At 40.1% G+C, this 22,872-nt stretch overlaps 1 protein-coding gene across 1 annotated transcript; it reads left to right on the top strand.

The window, feature by feature from the left end:
• The first annotated feature begins 54 nt into the window (after positions 1-54).
• Positions 55-21,936, top strand: Sirt1 (sirtuin 1). Its single transcript, XM_051186829.1, has 9 exons — positions 55-572; positions 2,310-2,426; positions 3,643-3,884; positions 7,805-7,957; positions 14,324-14,471; positions 14,640-14,719; positions 15,959-16,145; positions 18,275-18,832; positions 20,027-21,936. The coding sequence occupies exons 1-9, from the start codon at positions 164-166 to the stop codon at positions 20,353-20,355; spliced, it is 2,223 nt and encodes a 740-aa protein (XP_051042786.1). The 5' UTR covers positions 55-163; the 3' UTR covers positions 20,356-21,936.
• Positions 21,937-22,872: the final 936 nt, after the last annotated feature.

Below are 22,872 nucleotides of genomic sequence, written 5' to 3'. Positions count from 1 at the left end.
CCGGCCCGCGTGGGTGGCGGGAGCGGCGCGGGGGCGGGGGCGGCGAGGGCCGGGTCACGTGACGGGGTTTAAATCTCCCGCAGCCGAGCCGCGGGGGCGCCAGTGCCGCGCGTCGAGCGGAGCAGAGGAGGCGAGGGCGGAGGGCCAGAGAGGCAGTTGGAAGATGGCGGACGAGGCGGCGCTCGCCCTTCAGGCCGGCGGCTCCCCTTCCGCGGCGGCCGCCATGGAGGCCGCGTCGCAGCCCGCCGACGAGCCGCTTCGCAAGAGGCCGCGCAGAGACGGGCCCGGCCTCGGGTGCAGCCCGGGCGAGCCGAGCGCGGCGCCGGCGGCGCCGGCGGCGGGGTGTGAGGCGGCGAGCGCCGCGGCCCCGGCGGCGCTGTGGCGGGAGGCGGTAGGGGCGGCGGCGGCGGCGGCGGGCGCGGAGCAGGAGGCCCCGGCGAGCACCGCGGCCGGGGACGGAAACAATGGGTCAGGCCTGCGGCGGGAGCCGAGGGCTGCCGACGACTTCGACGACGACGAGGGCGAGGAGGACGACGAGGCGGCGGCGGCGGCGGCAGCGATCGGCTACCGAGGTGAGCCGCGCGCGCGCGCGCGCAGCCGTGTCCCTCCGCGTCCCCGCCTGTGACCCGGTCCCAGGCTGCCCGGGGCCCCCAGGGCTCCTCGGGCTCGGCGGCGGCGGCGGCAGCGGCGCAGCTCGGCCCTGGCTCGGCCGCGCGCCGCCGAGCTCGCCGGCCCTGCAGCGGAGCCGCGCGCGGACTCGCCGCTCGCTCGCTCGCCTGGGCCGCTTTGCGCTGCGCGCAGTCGTCACCCGGGCGGCAGGCTCTCGCAGTTGTCGTTGGAATAAGTTTTCCCTCCTTCGTACGCTTTTTTACCAAAGCGCTTTTATTAAAGTTGTGTTTTGCTCGCAACACAAATTAGACTGTCCCGTGGATCGATCCTCTGCGATTACGTTTGCAGGCTGACACCTGTGTGGTGTTATTTTCTTTTTCTTTTTTTCGACCGGCATCTTTTTTTTTTTTTTTTTTTTTTAAGTTAGACATTTTTAATAGACCAAAGCTGTTTCGTAAAGCATAGTCTTAATGTCCGGAAATTCCTGCATTTAGCACCTAGGTATAGAAGAGTGAGTGGTATTTTACAGTACTTATTATTTTTTATTAAAGTCATGTGCTCGTAATATTTCTTTACTTACATATCTGTACTTCTAAAAAACCGGCTTGTTTTTGCCATATTGATACCAAAGGGTGTTGTATATGTAATAATGTCATCTGAATTGTTTTTGTCCAGAATTTATCGGAGTCTGTCAGTAGTATTTGTGGACCATTTTATATATATATATATATATATATATATATATATATATATATATATATATGTATACATATATTTTTTTTTTAAATTTTACTTTACTTTATGTCCATTGGTATTTTGCCATGGTGTCTGGGTCCCCTGGAACTGGAGTTACAGACAGTTGTGAGCTGCCATGTGGGTGCTGAGAATTGAACCTGGGTCCTATGGAACAGCAGTCAGTGCTTTTAACCCCTGAGCCATCTCTCCAACCCGTGGGCCATATATTTTTTTCTAAAAAAAAAAAAAAAAAAAAAAAAAAAAGGCGTATTAGGGACTGGAATGTATTTACTTTGATTTTGGCTATTAAAGGGGAAATAATCAGTGTAGTGTAAAGTTATGTTTTATGTCCTCTAAGGCATAAATTTGCCAACACCCGGGAGGTTGAGGCAGGAAGATTGCTACTTTAAGGGCTACAGAAAGATCTTGGTTGGCTGGGACAGGGAGAACTAAAGATTTTACTTCAGTGAGATTTTGAAGTGTTTTTGTTTTCTTTTATAGACCAGGCTGGCACCAAACTCAGAGATTCTCCTGCCTGTGCCTACTGAGTACTGTGATTAATGAAGAGTGCCACCACTGCCTGATTTAAGGCAGTTTTTACTTGCTACATTTCATGAAGGCATCATGGAGCCCATATCCTATTTGAAGGTGTGCTTCCCCTGAGCTACACAGATTTTATTTTATTTTATTTTATTTTTCAGATTTTTGAGATAGGGTTCCACTTTAGCCGGGACTAGACTGGATTTCACTGTTTTATATAGTTCAGGTTGATCTCGAGTTCTGTGCCTCTCATATGCTGGAATCATAGATGTAAATTCCTGTGCCTTATGGTTTTTGTTTTTGTCTCAATAACCTGATTCTGGCCATGTAGCCCAAACTGGCCTCAAAGTACCAGTGATTGCAGGTGTGTACCCCCAGGTCCAGATGAAAACTGTTTTAGCAACAGCCTTTGTTTTCTTTCACAGACAACCTCCTGTTCACTGATGAGATCATCACCAATGGCTTTCATTCCTGTGAAAGTGATGAAGATGATAGAACTTCCCATGCAAGTTCTAGTGACTGGACTCCACGGCCAAGGATAGGTATGCGTCAGACTTATGAATCCTTAAAGTAAATGCTTCTTTCCTTCCTTCCTTCCTTCCTTCCTTCCTTCCTTCCTTCCTTCTTTCTTTCCTTCCTCTTTTTGAGACAAGGTATTTTGTAGCCAACCCTGGCTGAATTGTTCTTTTATCATTTTGCACCAGCCTTTGTCATATACCATAACCAATGCTGTCTTTCTTTCTTACACCTTTTCTTCTTTCTCCTTCCTTTCTTTTCCTTTTTTCTTGATTCCCAAGCTGGCTTTAAACTCAGAGTCTAGGATGTAAGGAAGGACAGTGTTGAATTTCTTACCTTCTTACCTTTACCAGCAGCCCAAGTGCTAGAGTTATAGGTGTGCTATACCATGTCCTTTGTCTGAGGTTGAGTGTGGTCCTCATTGCTGTCCTTTTTTCTTTTATACGTTGTTTTCTCTTTTGCTCTATGTGTACCATTTTTTAAAACTTTGCTTTCTTTTTGAGAACCGGATCACTTGTAGTCTAGACTGGCATGAATTTACTGGGTAGTTCCCATTGGCCTTGAATTCCTGATTATCTTAATTAAGTCTAAATGCTGGGAATTAAAAGTGCCATCACCACCCAAAACTATTTTGTATCAATTTTAAATTCTCTGTCATGTTTACTATTTAGATTTAATTTCTCCTGTGTTGGTAAGATTTTTCTTCTTGGCCTCCTGCATACTAATTCCTGAGTTGCTTCCTCTGTCTTCCACCTATTTGCCCCTTAAAATGCAATCAAAACACTTAGACTTGCCAGGCTGCAGAGGTATGCAAATCTGAGTGAGTTCAAGGCTAGCCTGGTCTACAAAGCAGTTCCAGGACATCCAGGGCTACACAGAAAAACCTGTCTTGAAAAAACAAAACTGAAACCTTAGACCTAAGCATACTCCCCACTTGGATATCCCCACCCAGGTCAGATCTTTACCTTTAAATTGTACCTTTTTTGCTTTTTTTTTTTTTGCTTTTGGAGATTGGGAGACCAAGTTTCTCTATACTCTTGACTGGCCTGGAACTCACTCAGATAAAGCTGGGCTTCTAACTCACAGAGATCCACCTCTATCTGCCTCTCCCTCAACCCCTGGCTCTAAATTGTATTTTCTTTGCGTAAAAATTTTATATGTTGCTAACTCATATACTTGAGAAAATAAATGAGGTGTTTGTTAGAGGTGGGATTGACCTCAGTCTCTCTTCCCTTCATACAGGTCCATACACTTTTGTTCAGCAGCATCTCATGATCGGCACCGACCCTCGGACCATTCTGAAAGATTTGCTACCCGAAACAATTCCTCCACCTGAGCTGGATGATATGACACTATGGCAGATTGTTATTAATATCCTTTCAGAACCACCAAAACGGAAAAAAAGAAAAGATATTAATACGATTGAAGATGCCGTGAAGTTACTACAAGAATGCAAAAAGATAATAGTTTTAACTGGTGCTGGGGTATGTATGTAAGATGCATAATAAATAAGAACAGTAAAGAGAGCTAATATATATTTTATTCCTTTTCCAGTGAATTTTTTTCTCCTCTAGTTGTAGCCTTTGTTCATAACATAGGTGTCTAGAACTGCCAAAACCTGAGGGCAACAGCAGTTGCTAAGTTAGTTCAGGGTTTTGAAAAGTTTGACAACTTTAAATGTTCATCTGTTTGTAGCACAATTGATAAAGTGGAATTGATGGCCCCCGTTTTTTAAAAAAGATCTTATTTTTGTGTGTTTATGAGGTTTTTGCCTGCATGCATTATGTGCACCATCTGTGTACCTGATACCAAGAGGCCAGAGGTAGGCATTGGGTTCCCAGGAATTTGAGTTATAGTCAGTTTTGATCCCCCATATGGTTGCTAGCAACCAAATCTAGCTTCTCTTCATGGAGCAGCAAATTGTCTTTAATGGCTAGGCCACCTCTCCAATTCCTGTAGTTTGTTTTTAATTTTATGTATATGGGTGTTTTACCTGCATGCATGTTTTTGTTCTATTGTGTGACCAAGGAGTCCAAAAGGCATTAGATCCCCTGAAATTGGAGTGACAGGTGGTTGTGAGTGAGTCTTCAGGTCCACATCTGTAGTGAGATAGTCCTTCTGTAGCACTGACCACACCCATTGGGGGGTGGAGCCATGGGCGGAAGTGACTTGTGGAAGGAGGTCGGAGGGGGCCAGAAAAGGCAAACAAGTAACAGGGCCAACAATATTGTATCAAATACAGAGTCTCAGTGTGTTATTTGGGGCTGGCTTGGTGGCGGGACAAGACCAGGCGGCAGGGGGAAAAACCGTACTCGTTACACACATCAGGCGCTCTCTCCAGCTCCTGGAGTTTTAACACATTGCATCCTGGTTCCTAAAGATTTAGATAAATTGGATTCTTATGCAGTGTTATGGTAACAGGCTTTAGTGGAGATAGCCAGTTTTCATGGAGAAAGCAGAGACTTATGGTTAAAAGAGGTAGTATTGGGAAGGTAGCTTTTTTTTTTTTTTTTTTTTTTTTTTTAATTTTAACTTAAGATTCTAGAGACTTGGCCTGTCCTGGAACTGTCTCTGTAGACCAAACCGGCCTTGAACTCACAGAGATCCCACTGCCTTTGCCTCCAGAGTGCTGGAATTAAAGGCTTGTGCCACCAATGCCTAGCTGAGACTTGACCTTTTTCATTTGACTTGATCTAAGACCGAGTCATATTCTGTGTTGTATAGTATGTTAGACGTTATGGTAGCAAGAAGCACTTGGGGCAGTGTGGAAAAAGGTACTAAATGATTATTAATAATAGCAGTTCTGGAAGTCAGAGGAAGACCAGGGTTTCAGTGTGTAGCAGCCTTTGCTGTCCTGGAACAACTTTATAGACCAGGGCAGCCTCAGATCTGCCTGCTTCTGCCTCCTGACTGCTGGGGTCCAGGCCTGCACCACTATCACCACCTGCTTTGTTTTTCAAAAGAAAACATATAGTTTGGCTTATGTTTGGTTGTGTGTGGTAGCTTGTATGCTATGTGTATGTTATGGCACCTGTGGAAATCAATACAGCTTGAGTTGTCTACTTGATTTGTGTGAGTCTTGGCTTCAGGCTTGGTCAGAAGCACCTTAACTGCCTGAGCCATTTTGTAGGCTCCCAGTTTTAGTTTTTATTTATTTTTTGTTTGCTTTTTCATAGCTTTAAGTGAAAAGTGAAGAGTTATTTTTGAGATAAGGTCTTACTATAGCACTGACTGGCCTGGAACTTGCCAGAGAGCCTCCCAGGTGCTGGGATTATTAAGGAGGAATGTACTACCGTGCCTGGCTGATTTTTTTTTTTTTTTTTTTTTTTTTTTTTTTTTTTTTTTTTTGAGATGGTCCCTGTAGCCTAGGATGGTCTCAAACTGGCAGTAATCTTCCTTTTCCAGCCTTCAAGTGTTGGGTTGTGTGCAAGGATTGTGTTCCAGAGACTTTTTTTTTAACTGTAAAACTGGAGCAAAATAAAGCTTGTTGATTTCCCTATTTGAACTGCCAGGGTTTATTTGAAGGAAGAATATTGTGTCTAAAACCTTATTTTTTGGTTTTTTGAGACAGAGTTTCTCTGTAGCTTTGGAAGCTGTCCTGGAACTAGCTATTTTAGACCAGACTAGTCTCGAACTCACAGAGATCCAACTGCTTCTGCCTCCCAAGTGCTGGGATGAAAGGCCTGCACCATTGCCTGGCACTTTTTTTTTTTTTTTTTACTTCTTTTGAATAGTATCTCACTGTAGCTCTGGTTAAATTAGAGCTTTCTTTGTAGACCAGGTTGTCCTCAAATTTGCCAGAGATTAAAGGCCTGCCTCAGCTATCTTAGCTCTGACTATAGAGTTGGGCCACTGTTTGGCTTCTATTTTTATATTAAAAAAATGTAGCAGGTTTTCTTTTGGGCCACCAACCAGCTCCCAAATCATGACACAGGAACTTATTAGTTATGAATACTTGGCCTTGGCTTAGGCTTGTCCCACTAGCTCTTACAACTTATTTTTACCTATTTATCTACAATTTGCCTCAGGATTTTTTTCTTTCTTTCCTTTCTGTATGTCCTGTTGTTCCTTCATATCCAGCCTGCTGTTGGCTGCCTGGCTGTTCCTGGGGGATCTTCCTTTTTCTTCCTTGTTCTCTCTCTCTGTTCTTCTCAAGCCTAGATTCCTCTTATTTATTCTCTGCCTACAAGCCCCACCTATTCCTCTACTGCCAAGTAATTGACAGCGTTTTATTAGCCGAATCAGGTTCTTTAGGCAGGCTAGATAAAACAGCAACACATCTTTACATAATTAAATGGAGCATAAACAAATGTAACACATCTTTATATAGTTGAAGTAATATTCCACAACCAAAAAAACCACATCCTTAACTGGATATGACAGCATTTACCCCTCAGCATCTTACCTAACTGTAACCTTTGCACTGGGGTGTAGAGATAGATTCCTGGAGCTCAGTGGCTAGCCAGCCTAACCAAAGTGGTGAGCTCCAGGTTCAGCAAGACACTGTTTAAAACATGAGAAGCTAGGTGGCCTGTGCTTTAATGCTAGCACTGGGGAGGCAGAGACAGGTGTATCTCTTGAGTTCCAGGTCAGCCAGGGACACTTAGACTTTGTTAAACAAAAGACAAAAACAAAGAAGCCATAAATAGATGTTAAGTTCTTTGACAGGAGAGGTGGTTCAGAGCCTAGCTCTTGTGCTGCTAGGCAGGGGGCCCAGGTTCAGTTTCTAGCACCCACATGTCAGTTCACAACTGCATGATCTGATTCCTTCTGACCTCAGGACACCAGGTGCTTATGTACAGAACATACATACATGCATAGAAAACAAAAATGATAAAACCTAATAGTTTTTGAAAAGAATTACTTTCTTGTGGTATGTGTTAGGTAGTTGTACTACTGAATAACAACATATCAAGGACCCACACCCCCTTATTAAAAATAGCTTTTCCTGTTGTGATTGTCCCTAGATAGTCTTGGAAATCTGAAACTATAGTCATGAACCCATGTGCCCAGCTTAGAGTATAAAGTTTCAGAACTCTAATTCTTGAGTAGTAAAAGCTGGCTATGAGAACAGTTTCTTGAATGATTAACTGGTGGAAAAGTCTTACCTACTTTTGGTTAAAAGGTGGAATTGATTTACTTCAACCAATTGTATTTGCTTCAGTATGTTTAGATGTTTAAAGGTTTTTAAGATTAGCTCAACTTACCACCACTAAAACTAGTATGTGGCAGATTATTTTCATTAGTTTACCTTTCATCTGTATTTGAAATTAGAAGGATTATATTTCTGTTCCCCAGACTTACTTTTGTCTTTAAGTTCTTAACACCAAATTGCATGTATTAGAGGTACTAATTATGAGAGTAGGACAATTGAATGTTGTGAATTATGTCTTGTATGCTGCAGGTTTCTGTTTCCTGTGGGATACCTGACTTCAGATCAAGAGATGGTATTTATGCTCGCCTTGCTGTGGACTTCCCAGACCTCCCAGATCCTCAAGCCATGTTCGATATTGAGTATTTTAGAAAAGATCCAAGACCATTCTTCAAGTTTGCAAAGGTATCACAGGGTTTTGTTTGTCTTTGATGAAAAAGTGTTCTCATGTATAGGCATCTTAAGTTGACATACAGTGCCCAATGAATTTTATGCTACAGTGTGGTAGGCAGAACTTCTGTTGTTTTAGGACTGATCGTAAATAATGTATTTTTTGGTCTTTTGCCTGTGTGTCTCTCTTCTCTGGAGGTTTGTAGATCATATAAAAAATGGCTTATTTTGACTTTTAATCTTACTTTTTCTGAGTCATAAAAGATGATAGGACCTTCTACAGTATGTTTTGTAGTGGACAAGTTTTAATGTGTGCATCTGTCTGAAAAATGATTTTTAATTACTGAAGATTAAGATTTTAAGATTACATTTTTTTTTTTTGGTGAACAGATGAGACTCTAGAGTCAGCTGGTCTTTTAGTTCATAAGTCAGTTACCAGCTGCATGTGGCTTTTGAATACTTGAAGTGTGGTGACAAGTAAGTGAAGGACATAATACTTAACTGAATTTTAAAGACTTTGCTAAAGAAAAATAAAATTGTACTAATTGCACTTATTAAATACCAACAAGCAAACACATGTTTGGAAATAATTTGTTTGGTAATATGTTCAGGAGCCAGACATAGTGGCATATTCTACAATTCCAGGATTTAAGAGGCTATCAGAAGACTAGATTTCATGATCAGCCAAGGCTACATTGTGAGACTCAACTTCACAAACAAAGCAGTAACAATATTTTTTTTTTTTTTAGGCATTTGAAATTTTCTCTTTAATGTGAACTAGAAAATTAAAAATTGATATCTGGCTCCATGTAGCAATTGTGCAGCTGTGCTAGAGATCATAGAATGTATATATTGCCCCAAGATTTTAGTCACTAGAAAATATATTTTACATTTTTATCCTCTTTTTTGTTTTGTTTTGTGTTGTGGTTGTTGTTTGAGGCAGTCTGATGTAGACCAGGCTGGTCTTGAATTTTTCATAGTCAAGGATGACTTTTGAGCCTCCTGACCCTCCTGCCTCCACCTACCACCAGGTCTCATGTTAATTCATTGTTACAGAGCTTGCAAATAAATTTGAAAGACTCTTCCAGAGACCTTATAGAGAATTGAGAAATTAATGGGATCTTACAAGTTTTCTTTCAGGCGGGTGGAGTGGTGAATGGTGGTGCACATGCCAAAGTGCACCTTTGGAGGCGACAAGACAAATTTAGTTTAGGGAGTTGGGTTCCCCCACATAGACACATACGAGTTCCTGGAATTGAACTCGGGTTGACAGGCTTGGCAGCAAAGTCCCTTTACTTCTTGCAGGCCTAAGCTGTAGTATACAGACTGTCTTCATATGCTATATTTACAGAAATGTGAAGAAATACTCCCAATTCTTGTCTCAACATTGTAGGTGCTGGGATTAGAGGGGTGACCACAGTTTGCAACTTTAAGATGTACTGTTGAAACCTGTGCTGCTTAGTGGTGCTGCCCTGTTTATCAAAGAACAGTGAGACTTCTTGACAGATGCAGGACACTAATGTTTTGTAACTTTAGTAGGTAGATACATGTTTAGAAAGGTCAGCAGATAACTTAAGTTACTTTCATGTCTTATATAAGTATAGGTGGTTAGTGTATCTATGTTAATAATCCCCAAGATTTTTTTCTGTAAATTCTGTTGTGAATGGGGGAAACTTGCCAGAAGTAGTCATTTTTTTCATTATTTTACCAGGGTTGTCAAGTGCACATAAATACCTAAAATTAAGGGTTTCATAAATTTTTTAAATTACATTTACTTATTTTCTGTATGTGTATGGGCAAGCATTGTTTTGCTCTTCTTTGGGGGATTATAAAGGCTGGAATTCCAGGAAACCTAACATGAAAATTTCTCTCATAATGTGTAACAAGCCAGCTCTACTTGTTGCTGGTCCCAGGGTTCAGGAGTTGGAGGCAGCCAGCCTGGGTTACAACAGCACAGCTTTCTTGAGCACGAGGCCCTGGATTCAGGCCACAGCAATGGACACACATGCTAGAATGTGGTTTTGTTTGGGTTTTAATTGGGTTTATGGCACAGGTGGGGAGCATAAAAATTAATCTTCATTGAAAGATATAAATGGGGTAATCAAAGATCCCTCAGTTTACAGGTGATAGTCTCGGTACATAGACCCTAGAGGCCTACACCAGAAAAGTTCTTTGTCTACATCACTTAACAAACATGACTGGGATGGGAAGGACATAGACATACAAAACATGACATTTAAATGTTTTAATATTAGTACTCCATTGACATGAGACACTGTTGCTCCTGACAACACCATACATTTTCCCGAAAATATGTTGGACACTGTTGTTGCTCCTGCTGGAGTTCAATCTCGCCTCAGCTAATGGCCTGTTGGGCATAGAATAGCCCCCACCTTGACCACTGATTTGGACATGCAGTCCTATGTGCTTACAGGAGACAAATATAAAAGACTACTTGACCTTGCCAAGTCAGGGTAAGACAGCCATTCTATTTCCCTGCTGTTGTTATGGTCTGTCAAGTTCTCTTGGCCTTAGCCAAATCTGGGTGTACCAACATCGCTGTGAGACCTAGGGTGACTGTTCAGGTGGCTTGCTGTTTCTGTCCTTGCTGCACCGTTTTGGAAGTTGTCCATCCACATTTCCTGTCTACTCTAGTATTGTTATTTTCCTTCTCAGGTCTTGATGAGGTTAAAGATTAAACTATCACAACTATTATCTCTCTTCCTAGTTAGATATATTAGGTACTAGACTTACGTTTTCCAACTTAAGACAACTCTATTGTAAACTCCATTATGCCCTCACCCTAGGAATAGATATGTAGGTCATTTTGTTCTCGATTTTCCTTTTCTTAGAGCACACTTGTTATTCACTGTTTTGTATATAGTTTTATATTAAGCCTAAATCTTTTCTTTAGACTAAAAGGGGAATTGTAGTGAGGTAGTCCTTCTGTAGCACTGACCACGCCCATTGGGGGGTGGAGCTATGGGCGGAGGTGACCTGAGGAAGGAGGTCGGAGGGGGCCAGGAAGGCGCTCTCTTTCTGGCGTGACTCGGACAGGAGAGGATTGGGTTGAATTTCCTGGTGTTCATCTGTCTAGGTTGTAAGTTATTTCTCCCTGAATAAACATCTATTCGGCCTATTTGTTTATCCTGACCCTTATTTACCGCAATAGATGTGATGATATCATAATGTATAACTCCCAAGTATGGCTGACTGTGAGTTATGAATTTATTCAAATGTACATAGAAGTAGATGTTTATATCATATACATAACGTTGCTTGTATATATATTATGGAATGGCTATAGCAAGTTAGTAACATCCTTTATATCACATACTTATTTGTACATTTCAGACATTTCAGGTACACAGCATTATTAATTGATTTCTATGTTGTACAATAGATCATCTAAACGTCATCCTCTGTCAGATTGTGTCTGCTTACCAGCTTCTTCCTGCCTTACCCTATTGTTTTTATTTATTTTTTATTTATTTATTTATTTATTTTTTGGTTTTTTGGAGACAGGGTTTCTCCATCATGTGGCTTTGGAGGCTGTCCTGGAACTAGCTCTTGTAGACCAGGCTTGTCTCGAACTCACAGCCTCCTGAGTGCTGGGATTAAAGGTGTGTGCCACCACTGTCCTGCTACGAGAGTTAAATTGTTAATGACTGGGAGTTGTCAGGCTGCTTTCATAACACATGAACAGTATGAAATTCTACTGTACTGTTCCTAAGTCAAAGATAGCCAAGTCCACTTAATAGATCATCTCTGACTACTTTTGCAGTATGAGACCACATGGCAAAATGTGTAGCCCATAAAGCCTGAAATATTCAGTGACCAATGTGTTCTGTTAAAGTCAGATCTCCTCCAAGAGGTAGCTGCCAACAGTTTTTATCAGTAAAGTCTACTAGAGTTCTGCAAATGAAATGAGTATGGGTTCTTACTGGAATTTTCATTTCATATTTTTCCCTTTATGAGCATGTGTATGATGTTTATGCAATGTGCAGGTGTAAGTGTGCATGTCACAAGTGGTGGCGAGAAGTTGACTTTGGGTCTATTTCTCCATTACTCTCTCCACATTATGTATTGTAGACTGTTCAGCTGGGGTCCCTGTTTCTGCCTACTACGTGTAGAAATGATAGCACTAGTCCTCAAGCTTGTAGTACAAATGCTTAGCCACTGACCCATCTCTCCAGCCCTTCACTTTTTTTTGTGTGGTACTAGGGATTAAGTTCTTTGCCTCCCGCATGCTAAGCAAGAGCTACATCTACAGTTTGCCACCAGCCTTCAGGTCTTCACAGAATGGAGAATTTTGGTTGTATCTTACCAAACTCAAATTCCTTTCTCTATTCTCTACAAACTCTTAAGATTGGGTGAATAGTTTTTTAGGGGCTGTGTAATACCCTAACATTTAGGATTTTTGTTTATTCTGTAGAAACTTAGAGGAAGAAAGCAGGTAGTATCACTGGAGGGAAAGCTTTTCTGAATGTTAACTTTTATTTTTGCTTTTTTTCCCAAGACATGGGTTTCTCTCTGTAGCCCTGGTTATCCTGGAAGATTTGTAGACCAGACTGACCTCAAATTGAGAGCTCTTCTGCCTCTGCCTTCTGAGAACTGGGATTAAAGGTGTATACCAACCAGTGCCCTGAAGAGTGTTACCTTTTAAAATATGTATTTGAAACTTGATCTTTGTAGAATGACCCAACACTCATGATTGTTTGTTTTTCCCCCTCCTCCTTGAATGTGGGTTTCCCTGTGTAATAGCTTTGGCTGTCCAGGAACTTACTTCGTAGACTGGGCTGGTGCCTGCCTCTACCTCCCAAATGCTGGGATCAAAGGCGTATGTGTTAAGACCTGAGATGACCTATCTTTTTAAGATTTGGAAGTTCTGATTTAAAGTTCTTTTACAATTCTAAATTGACCTCTGTGTGCTGGGATTACAGGATGTGCCACTCAGTCCAGCCTCATAAGTGTTTCCTGTGTACATTGGAATGGAAAACAAAAATCTTGGACTGCTTTTATGGAACTACTTTAATGCTGGGTGTGGTGGTGCACACCTTTAATCCCAGCACTCAGGAGGCAGAGGTAGATGGATCTCTGAGTTCAGTGTCAGAATGGTCTACACAGTGAGTTCCAGGAGAGCCAGGGCTATGTAGAGACAGACGGCTATGTAGAGACAGACCCTGTCTCCCCCTCCCACCCCAAAAAACCCTAGCTTATTAAATTTTATGTAGCATTGCTGAGTGGAAATTCTAAACAAGATAAAAGTAAAGTCCTCTAATATTACAGCAGCCTCAGCCCTGCTTATAGTTGCTGTGTGCTCTTCCCATATCTGCAGATAGAATCATCCATATGTGTACACGATTTCAATTTTTTGCTTAATAAAGCCAAAAAATTTACTCCCTGGTGATTAACTTGCTTTTTTCATATGCCATGGACTATTTTTCAGGTCAGTGTATAAGAGACCTCTCATTCTCTGAGTGGCTGAATTACTCCACTGTGTGGATGTATATTACTATACAACCAGTTTCCCTATTGATGGACATATGGTTGTATTTATTTTTTGCTAACATTTTGATGGATTAGATAGAAGCTATAATGTAAGGAAGTATACAGTACAGCTACTTTAAAGAAAAAAGAAGAAACTTCCTTTGCCATAGTCACTTACTAAGTGAAATTGAATAAAAACACTGTCAAAAGTTGGGAGAACCAAAATTGATACATTTTCTCTGATCTTTTTGCCATGTGTATATCTGAATTCTTTGTTTTTAAAGAAGAAACAACATTGAAGCATTATTTGGGGGGAAAAACACACACACAATATCCAGCAACTCAGCATTCATGAGCAGCTCTGTTCTATCCCAGTATGCCTGTGCAATGGAAGGAAAGCAATTTTGGTAAGGAATTAAAACTTCAGCTTTAAATTCCCAGCAGGTTGATATTTATGAATGATGAATTAAAAAGAAAGTTTTTAGTTGTGAAGTCACTAGTTGTGAAGTCACCATACCTTTGATATCTGTAATTCCAGTGTAAAGTTCCCCTTTCTTTCCTTAAAGAAAAAAATCTGAATTTACAGCCAACAAAATTTAGATGTACCTAAGGTATGTATTCCTTTTGACTTACATTAAGATGTGTTTATGGGTCACGATACCTTGTTCTGCAAGGGGCCAAGTTCACTAATTGCTGATTTTTTTTTTTTTTTTTAAAATAGTAACAAGCCTTTTTCTAGGTGTGTCATCTATCTAGATGCTTTAAAATGCTCGTGTATTTTGTTAAAGTATATACGTGTGGTGTTACTAGTATGTTTTTTGATTAAACATAAGCAGGATTTGTTACTTATTTCATTAATGTTAATCTTTGTTTTTTTTTTGCATTATATAGGAAATATATCCTGGACAGTTCCAACCATCTCTGTGTCACAAATTCATAGCTTTGTCAGATAAGGAAGGAAAACTACTTCGAAACTATACCCAAAATATAGATACCTTGGAGCAGGTTGCAGGAATCCAAAGGATCATTCAATGTCATGGTTAGTAATTATCAACAATGGTTTTCTGTAATGTGCTTAGTGTAATAGAAGCATCAGGCTTATAAAGAAGCTGCTATCGCTCGCACACATGCACATTCTTAATATTTAACAGAGGAGAACTCAGATTAAAGTCTTTATGGTCAATAAAGCAGGTATATTTTGTTTTAGGTTCATTTGCAACAGCCTCTTGCCTGATTTGTAAATACAAAGTTGATTGTGAAGCTGTTCGAGGAGACATTTTTAATCAGGTACTTTAATTTATCTGCTCATTTTAGGAATTATGTAAACATAATTTTTGTTGCTTCTGCCTTCATCTTTTTCCCCTTTCTGAGAAAGAAGTATGTGTTACACAGAAAGAACGCTAGAAATTCTGATAAGTCAGTTCTTTTTCCTACCTTAAGTAGCAAATTTCTGTTCAGGCAAGGATGTTAGAGCACACTAAAGAAGCATGGAACAGGGTGCATTTATGAGTGCACTCAGTGCTTGCCCGGTTATCCTGAGCTGTATAGGAAGAGTCATTTGAAAAAAGTTGGCAAGGTGGTAGTGGCACACACCTTTTATCCCAGCACCCCAGAGGCAGAGGCAGGTGGATCTTTTGAGTTCAAGGCCAGCTTAGTCTACAAAGTGAATTCTAGGACAGCAAGGACTATTATATTACACACAGAAGAAACCCGGTCTCAAAAAACAAAAGAGGTTGGAATGTTGCTCATTGGTAGAATGCCTGCTTAATATTGAGAATCATTAAATCTGGTGTTTGGGCACATGCCTGTAATCCCAGCACTTTGGAGGCTGGAGAATAAGCTGTAGGTCATGCTCAGCTACAAACAAGATCCTTTCACAAACTTTAATTATCTCCTGTAAGTACCTCCTTACTATCTAAGTGTAAAATAGGAGGCCTAGTCACAAGTTGGAGGGAATGCTGCTATCTTGGCTTTGGCCAGAATTTGGAGACTTTCCTACATTATGTAAGATTTAAAACATCTTCAAAATGATAGTGAAGTATTTAATATAGGAAAATATAGCAACACACATTCAGAAATACGTCCTCTATGTTTAGGTGCTCAATTATGTATAATCAGGAAAAATAGTATATTGAAATGGGAGTCATTTTCACAAATATTTTTAAAAGGTTAGATTGTTTGTGTTTTTTTTTTTTCCCCTGTGCTTGTTTTTTGTGTATTTAGTATTTGGCACAGGTGGGCATGGGAAAATGACAACTCATGTGTGGAGACAGGCTAAATGAGAGTGTGTTGGGAGTTAGAAGATCAGTGGGTGGGGGTCAGTCCTCAGTCTATAATGTGGACTCTGGGAGTTGAATTTTGGTTGTCAGGCTTGGTGGGAATTGTCTTCACCTGCTGAATTGTTACCTGGCTGTCACCTAGCTCCACAATAGACACTGTCAAACTTACTTTTTCATAGCCTTTATGTCTCCTAGAAATGTTGACTGATTGTAACTTGGGCTCCCTTCACTTTCTCATTTTGTGCAGGTAGTTCCTCGGTGTCCTAGGTGCCCAGCTGATGAGCCACTTGCTATCATGAAGCCAGAGATTGTCTTCTTTGGTGAAAATCTACCAGAGCAGTTTCATAGAGCCATGAAGTATGACAAAGATGAAGTTGACCTCCTCATTGTTATTGGGTCTTCTCTGAAAGTAAGACCAGTAGCACTAATTCCAAGTAAGTTGATGGTTTAGGGGCACAGTGCTGCATGCTATGGGTTGTGGATCTGTGTAAGAGGTGATTTTACTGTTTCTTTCTGGAAAATAGAAGTTCTAAAGTTTACTTTTTTTTTTTTTTAAAAAAACAACTTTATGTATATGGAATGTTTTGTTTGAATCCATGTATGTGCACCATGTGTACCTGTTGGATCCCCTGGAACTAGGGGTTACAGATGGTTGTGAGCCATCATGTGGGTGCTGGGAATTGAACCATGTCCTTTGCAAGAACAGTGAGGGTTCTTAACCCCAAAGCCATCCTCTAGCCCCTAAGCTTTAGTTCATTAAATGACATTTTGAAGACATAATATCAAATTTTAAGCTATGTAAAATCAAAACTGTTTGACTCATACTTTTTAATGGTATGTATTTAAAGTTGCAGAGGGTTTGCTTCAATTAATCCTATGTGTAGTTTCCTGTTATTTTATGTGAGGTATTTTGCCTGCGTGTATGTCTGTGTACGAGGTATTTTGCCTGCATGTATGTCTGTGTACCTACTTTGGCCAGACCAAGGTGTCAGACCATGGTTCTCAACCTTCCTAGTACTGCCACCCTTTATTTAATACAGTTCATGTTGAGATCCTCAGTCATAAAGTAAATTTTGCTGCTACTTCATAACTAATTTTGCTACTGTTACATATTATAATATGAATATGTTTTCTGAAGGTCTTAGGTGACCTCTGTGAAAGGGTCCTTTATCTCCCAGAGGGGTCACAACCCACACAGATTGAGAACTAAAGCCCTAGAATAGAGTTGATTGTATAGTATATCACTCATGTATGATCAGATATATAGCTTATTAGCTGTGTTTTCTGTTCATGTATGCTAGCTAGAAAAGTATGTGTGTGTGGGGGGGGATACTGGCTGTCCTGGAACTCACTCTGTACTGGCCTTGAACTCAAGAGATCCACCTGCTTTTGCCCTCCCCCCCCCCCCAGACTGCTGGGAGTAAATGTGTATATCACCACACATGGCAAAGAGTACCACTACTCTTGTAGAGGACCCACCATGAGTTCCTAGCACCCACATGACACTCACAAGTTTGTAAGCACCTCCATTTGGACATAGTGGTCACAAGTACACCATACACTTTCATGTAGCTAAGCACTTAACAACCTCTTGCCCCCTTCTTGAGACAAGATCTCACTATAACCTGGGACTGAGATGTGGGCCAGGCTGGCCTCAGACTCAGATAGTCTGCCACAGCCTCCTGAATGCTGGAATCAATCAAAGGCATGTGCTACCACACTCTTGCAGGTAGTAAATTTTTTGTAGCCAGAAATAGTGGCACACACTTGTAAACTATGTGGTGGTGGGGTCAAGGCAGGAGGATCAGGAGTTTCAAGGATGACTTCTGATATTGATATATATATACATATATATATATCAATATCTCAAATTTGAGCCCAGCCTGGCTTAGATTTTAAAAAGTTTCATTCCACAATGGCATTTGCTTATGTCCAGGAGCTAGGCATAGCAACTAACACCATTAATTTCAGCAGGCAGATCCCAGTTTAAGGGTAGCCTGGTCTACATGCATAGTGTGTTCAAGGACAGCCAGAGCTACATAGTTGAGATCCTATCTTGATCACCTCCCCCCACCCCAAAAAAAAAAGTTTCATTTTCTGTTGCCACTTGCACTATGTGAAGGACTAAGACATTTCAGTTACACTGGATATATGTAAGAGACACAGGCTTCCAAATACCTATAGCTACATGTTATGCTAAAATTTTAAAGCTAATTCAAGGGAGTTTTGTAATTTAATTTCAAACTTTGAGCTGGAGCTTTCTGAGGCTTGGACAGGATTGCCATGCATTTAAGACCAGATAGAAGGCACAGACTCTGGCAGAAAAGTATGTATTATTATGAAGTTGGTTAGTTTTGGAAATGAAAAATGCTTGTAATATAGATTTGTATGTTCCCACCCCCTTTTTTGTTTAGACAGGGTCTCACTAGGTTCTTGGCTGCTGCCCTTGAGCTCTCAGAGATACTGATGCTGGGATTATAAGGGTATGCTAACATGCCTACCCCTGTACATTTGTTGTGGTTATAACTTTTTTCTAACTCCCTTTTTTTCTTTATTTTTTAAGGTTCCATACCCCATGAAGTGCCTCAAATACTAATAAATAGGGAACCTTTGCCTCATCTGCATTTTGATGTAGAGCTTCTTGGAGACTGTGATGTCATAATTAATGAGTTGTGTCATAGGTTAGGTGGTGAATATGCCAAACTTTGTTGTAACCCTGTAAAGCTTTCAGAAATTACTGAAAAACCACCACGAACACAAAAGGAATTGGTTCATTTATCAGAGTTGCCACCAACACCTCTTCATATTTCGGAAGACTCAAGTTCACCTGAAAGAACTGTACCACAAGATTCTTCTTCCATGATTGCTACATGTGTAGACCAAGCAACAAAGAACAAAGTTGATGATTTAGAAATACCTGAATCAAAAAGTGGTGTGGAGGAAAAGTCACAAGAAGCACAGACTTGTAGAAATGTTGAGAGCATTAATGTGGAAAGTCCAGATTTCAAGGCTGTTGGTTCCAGTACTGGAGAGAAAAATGAAAGAACTGCAGTTGCAGAAGCAGTGAGAAAGTGTTGGCCTAACAGACTTGCAAAGGAACAGATTAGTAAGCGGCTTGATGGTAAGGAATTTTGTTTGTTGAACCATTTTCAAAGTATTGTGATCCAAGAAAGGTGACTCTTAGTGTCAGATATGGGCTTACGCGCGCACACGCGCGCGCACACACACACACACACCATCAAAATTTATTAACTGTTTTGAGGTAGTGCTATGTGTTTGTGTGTAGAGTTAGAGAAGAAAGGTAATGTTTATTTTTGCAGACAGTATTGTGATTAAACCCAGGGCTTCAAATAGCTATGCAAGTGATCTACCAACTGAGCTATATAGCCTCAGCTCCAAGAGTGGGTTTTAAATTATTTTAGTGTGCTGTTTTAAGCAGTATAAATGGCGTAAGATAGCTTGTTAAAAAGCATGCTGTTTCCCCACTTGGGTCAGTTTATATACATACTGTTTTCACAGGATGAGAACCATGTTCTAGGAGGGAAAAGTCAGGATTGAAGATGTGTTATATATGACCCCTTGGAAGATAATTAGGAAGTGGTACTGCCAGAAAAATTTCTAGATATGCCTTGAGGCTGTACCCTCTAGATTCTAGAGTCTAAGAAAACAGGATTCCTTCCTTGGTAAGCATCCAAATCATAGCAATCTAGACAACAGCAAAGTAGTGTCCTCAAGAGATCTGCTGTTTTTCTGCCCCAAGTGCTGATGCCCAGCTTTGAAATGATAAATTTGTAATGTCTCTGAAGTTATTTAACACCTATCCTTCCCCTTTGAGTGCGAGTGTGAGCTATCATAGCTCAGCTATGAAATTTTAGGCGAACTGCTTCCATCTTCCCAGTGTTAGGACTACAAATATGTACTACCATACCTGGCTTATGTAATGCTGTATAGGAACTCAAATTTTAGTTGAATAAAGCTTTGATCTTTGTTAATTGTAAAAATTGGTCATACAATGTTTAAATGCTTCTAAAGCAGAATAAAACTTAATTTTGAAGCAAACACCACTTGACAAAATGCCCTGATTACAGGGCCCAACTTCTTAAACAACAGTTTATCCTTTTTTCCCCAGGTAAACATTAGGAACATTTTATGTTTGGAAATGGCAGAGAGGTGATTCAGTTATGCAACATACACCCTCCCCCAAGTCTGGACATACACAGTTGGAGACTTAGGTTGGATCTGTGTCAAACAGATAACACAACAAAACTAAAAACTAGTGTGAACACTTAAAAGTAACTTTACTGTTGTATTTCAGGTAATCAATACCTTTTTGTACCACCAAACCGTTACATATTCCATGGTGCGGAGGTGTACTCAGACTCTGAAGACGACATCTTATCCTCTAGTTCCTGTGGCAGTAACAGTGACAGTGGCACATGCCAGAGTCCAAGTTTAGAAGAACCCATGGAAGATGAAAGTGAGATTGAAGAGTTCTACAATGGCTTGGAAGATGATACTGATAGACCAGAAGGTATTGGAGGATCTGGACTTGGAGTGGATGGAGGGGATCAGGAGGTAGCTAATGAAGCCACAGCCACGAGACAGGAAGTGACAGATGTAAACTATCCATCAGACAAATCATAACATCATTACAGTTGTTCAGGTACAGGAACCGCTCCACCAGCATTGGAACTTCAGCATGTCAAAGTGAATGTTTACTTGTGAACTTGAACAAGGAAGTCAAAAAGATGTAATATTTATAGACTGGAACATAAGATTGTCTTCTAATTTTTAAAGCTCCATCATTTCTGTACTTGTACATTCAACACTAATTTTTTTTAAAGGTACTAGGTATCTTTAATCAGCTGTTAGTTGACTTCAGTTTCCTTTAAAGATTCATTTGTATGATACATCCATATGTATATATATAATTTTGATTTTGCTTAATGATTTTCAATATTTTAAAGAGTTTTCAAAAAGCCATTGGAATGTTAATTAATGTAAAGGGAACAGCTTATCTAGACCAAAGAATGGTATTTCACACTTTTGTTTGTAACATTGAATAGTTTGAAATCCTCAATTTCTGTTCTGCTGCACTTTTATTTTTAGCAGTTACCTTTTTAAACACTGGCATTTTCAATAACTTGTGGCAGCTAATATTTTAAAATCACAGATGACTTTCAATGTGAGAAGGAATTCAGCATGTGTGTGGAGCACTCAGAAGTGGGTGCTCAAGAGTTTGAAGTGTGTTTACTGCTTAAGACTGCTTTTGTACTTGCTGCAGATGTGTGGTAATATTCCAAACAAGCCCCTGAGACTTACCTGATAAAATGATTTGAAAATGTTTCAGTTGCTCTAGAAACAATAGTGCCTGACTGTAGGTTTCATTTGCCATTGTTTAACCTATCACTGTGGTAGAGCCTGCTTAGATCTTCACCACAAGTATTAAACTGCCAAGATGTGAATATGCAAAGCCTTTCTGAATCTAATAATGGTACTTCTCCTGGGGAAGAGTGTAATATTTTGGACTGTTGTTAAAACATAGGTCTCTTAATTAAATTCAAAAGTAATAAGATAAATTGTAACTCAGCCAGAAAGTACTTTGTTTCCTGTTGAGAGAATCTGGTGTAATGTATCCCAAAGTATTAGCCTTGTATTATGGAGATGAATACAAATTGGATAGTCAATGAAACTAGTTCTATTTATTTAAAAGCTTAGCTTGCCTTAAAACTAGTTATCAATTTTTTGAACTGTTCAAACCTCAAAGACTGCAGTCAGTATTAATTAGTTTGACACACTTCTTTGGAACATTATCCCCAAATTTAAATATATTCATATGTTGGTTTAATATTTATTACAAGAATGTTTTGAAATATAGCTGTTCTTTATGCATATAAAATACCCACCTAGAACTGTTACTGCCAGAGGAGAAAACTGATTAAGTGGCTCATGTCCTTACCTAAAAAAGATCTCAATCTGAATTTGGCTTACACTAAAGAGTGCAGTACATTTTAGTTTTCCTTTTGCATGATGTGTTTGTGCTATAGACAATATTTTAAATTGAAAAATTTGTTTTAAATTATTTTTACAGTGAAGACTGTTTTCAGCTCTTTTTATATTGTATATAGACTTTTATGTAATCTGGCATATGTTTTGTAGACTGTTTAATGACTGGATTATCTTCCTCCAACTTTTGAAATACAAAAGCAGTGTTTTATACTTGTATCTTGTTTTAAAGTCTTATATTAAAACTTGTCATTTGACCTTTTTTTCCCTGTTAACTTACCAGCCCTGACTATCACGTGTTGTTACCTGTGGTGTTAGTGTTTGGGGTCTTCTGGTGTCTCTGACCCACTGTTGACAGTGACTCTCAAATCAGCCACATAGATGACCTGAATCTTGTGAGAGTGTGTATGGACCAAATGACCAACAAGCTAAATGTCAAAGTAGAGAAATGGTTTAGTGGCAGGTCTGTGGTCTTCCCTCTTGACTCAATTTGGACACTCAGATGACTCTAGAAATAGCCAGCTTCACCATGTAGTAGTAGACTTGTGGCACAAAGCAAGAAATGAACTCTTGTAGTAGGGTCACTGCGGTGGTGACAGACCAGAGAAAAGCAATATAATTGACTGTCTCCCAAGTACAGGGAGGGAGTGAGTTTGTGCGCTGTGATGCTGTGCTTCAATACTATATATTACTACATTTGTAAGAGTTATAGGGAAGAGTAAACCTTGAAGTATAAAATAAGAAAACACACCCAGGTGTGCATATAAAAGACAGACACAAACTCCCAAAGTTTGAATCAGATGAGAACCATTGGAAGTTGAAATATTAAGCTACTAAAGTCTTTATTTAAGCTTTTCATGGCATTTTTTAATTTAAAAAAAATACTTGCATTGTAGCTAGCAGGGTCACATGTATTTTGCATCACCTTTTACAATTCATTAACATGAGATAATTAAGCAACAGCACCATTAAGACTTTCTAAAGCACTGAGAATTTAATAAATATTGCAGCATCAGTTTTGCAGCTGTAGCTTGTGATTGCTTCTCACAGTGGCCACTGTTTTCTGTCAACAGATTGATAGCCTCACCAGCCAGCATATCTCAGGACTCAATACTTATCATTTAATGTAGCAAAACGATTTGTTTCCACCATGCT

The sequence above is a fragment of the Phodopus roborovskii genome, unplaced genomic scaffold, assembly GCF_943737965.1.
Source record: "Phodopus roborovskii unplaced genomic scaffold, PHOROB, whole genome shotgun sequence".
Taxonomy (NCBI): Eukaryota; Metazoa; Chordata; class Mammalia; order Rodentia; family Cricetidae; genus Phodopus; species Phodopus roborovskii.
The sequence above is the reverse complement of the archived record's forward strand: the minus strand, read 5'-3'. Positions and strand labels throughout refer to the sequence as shown.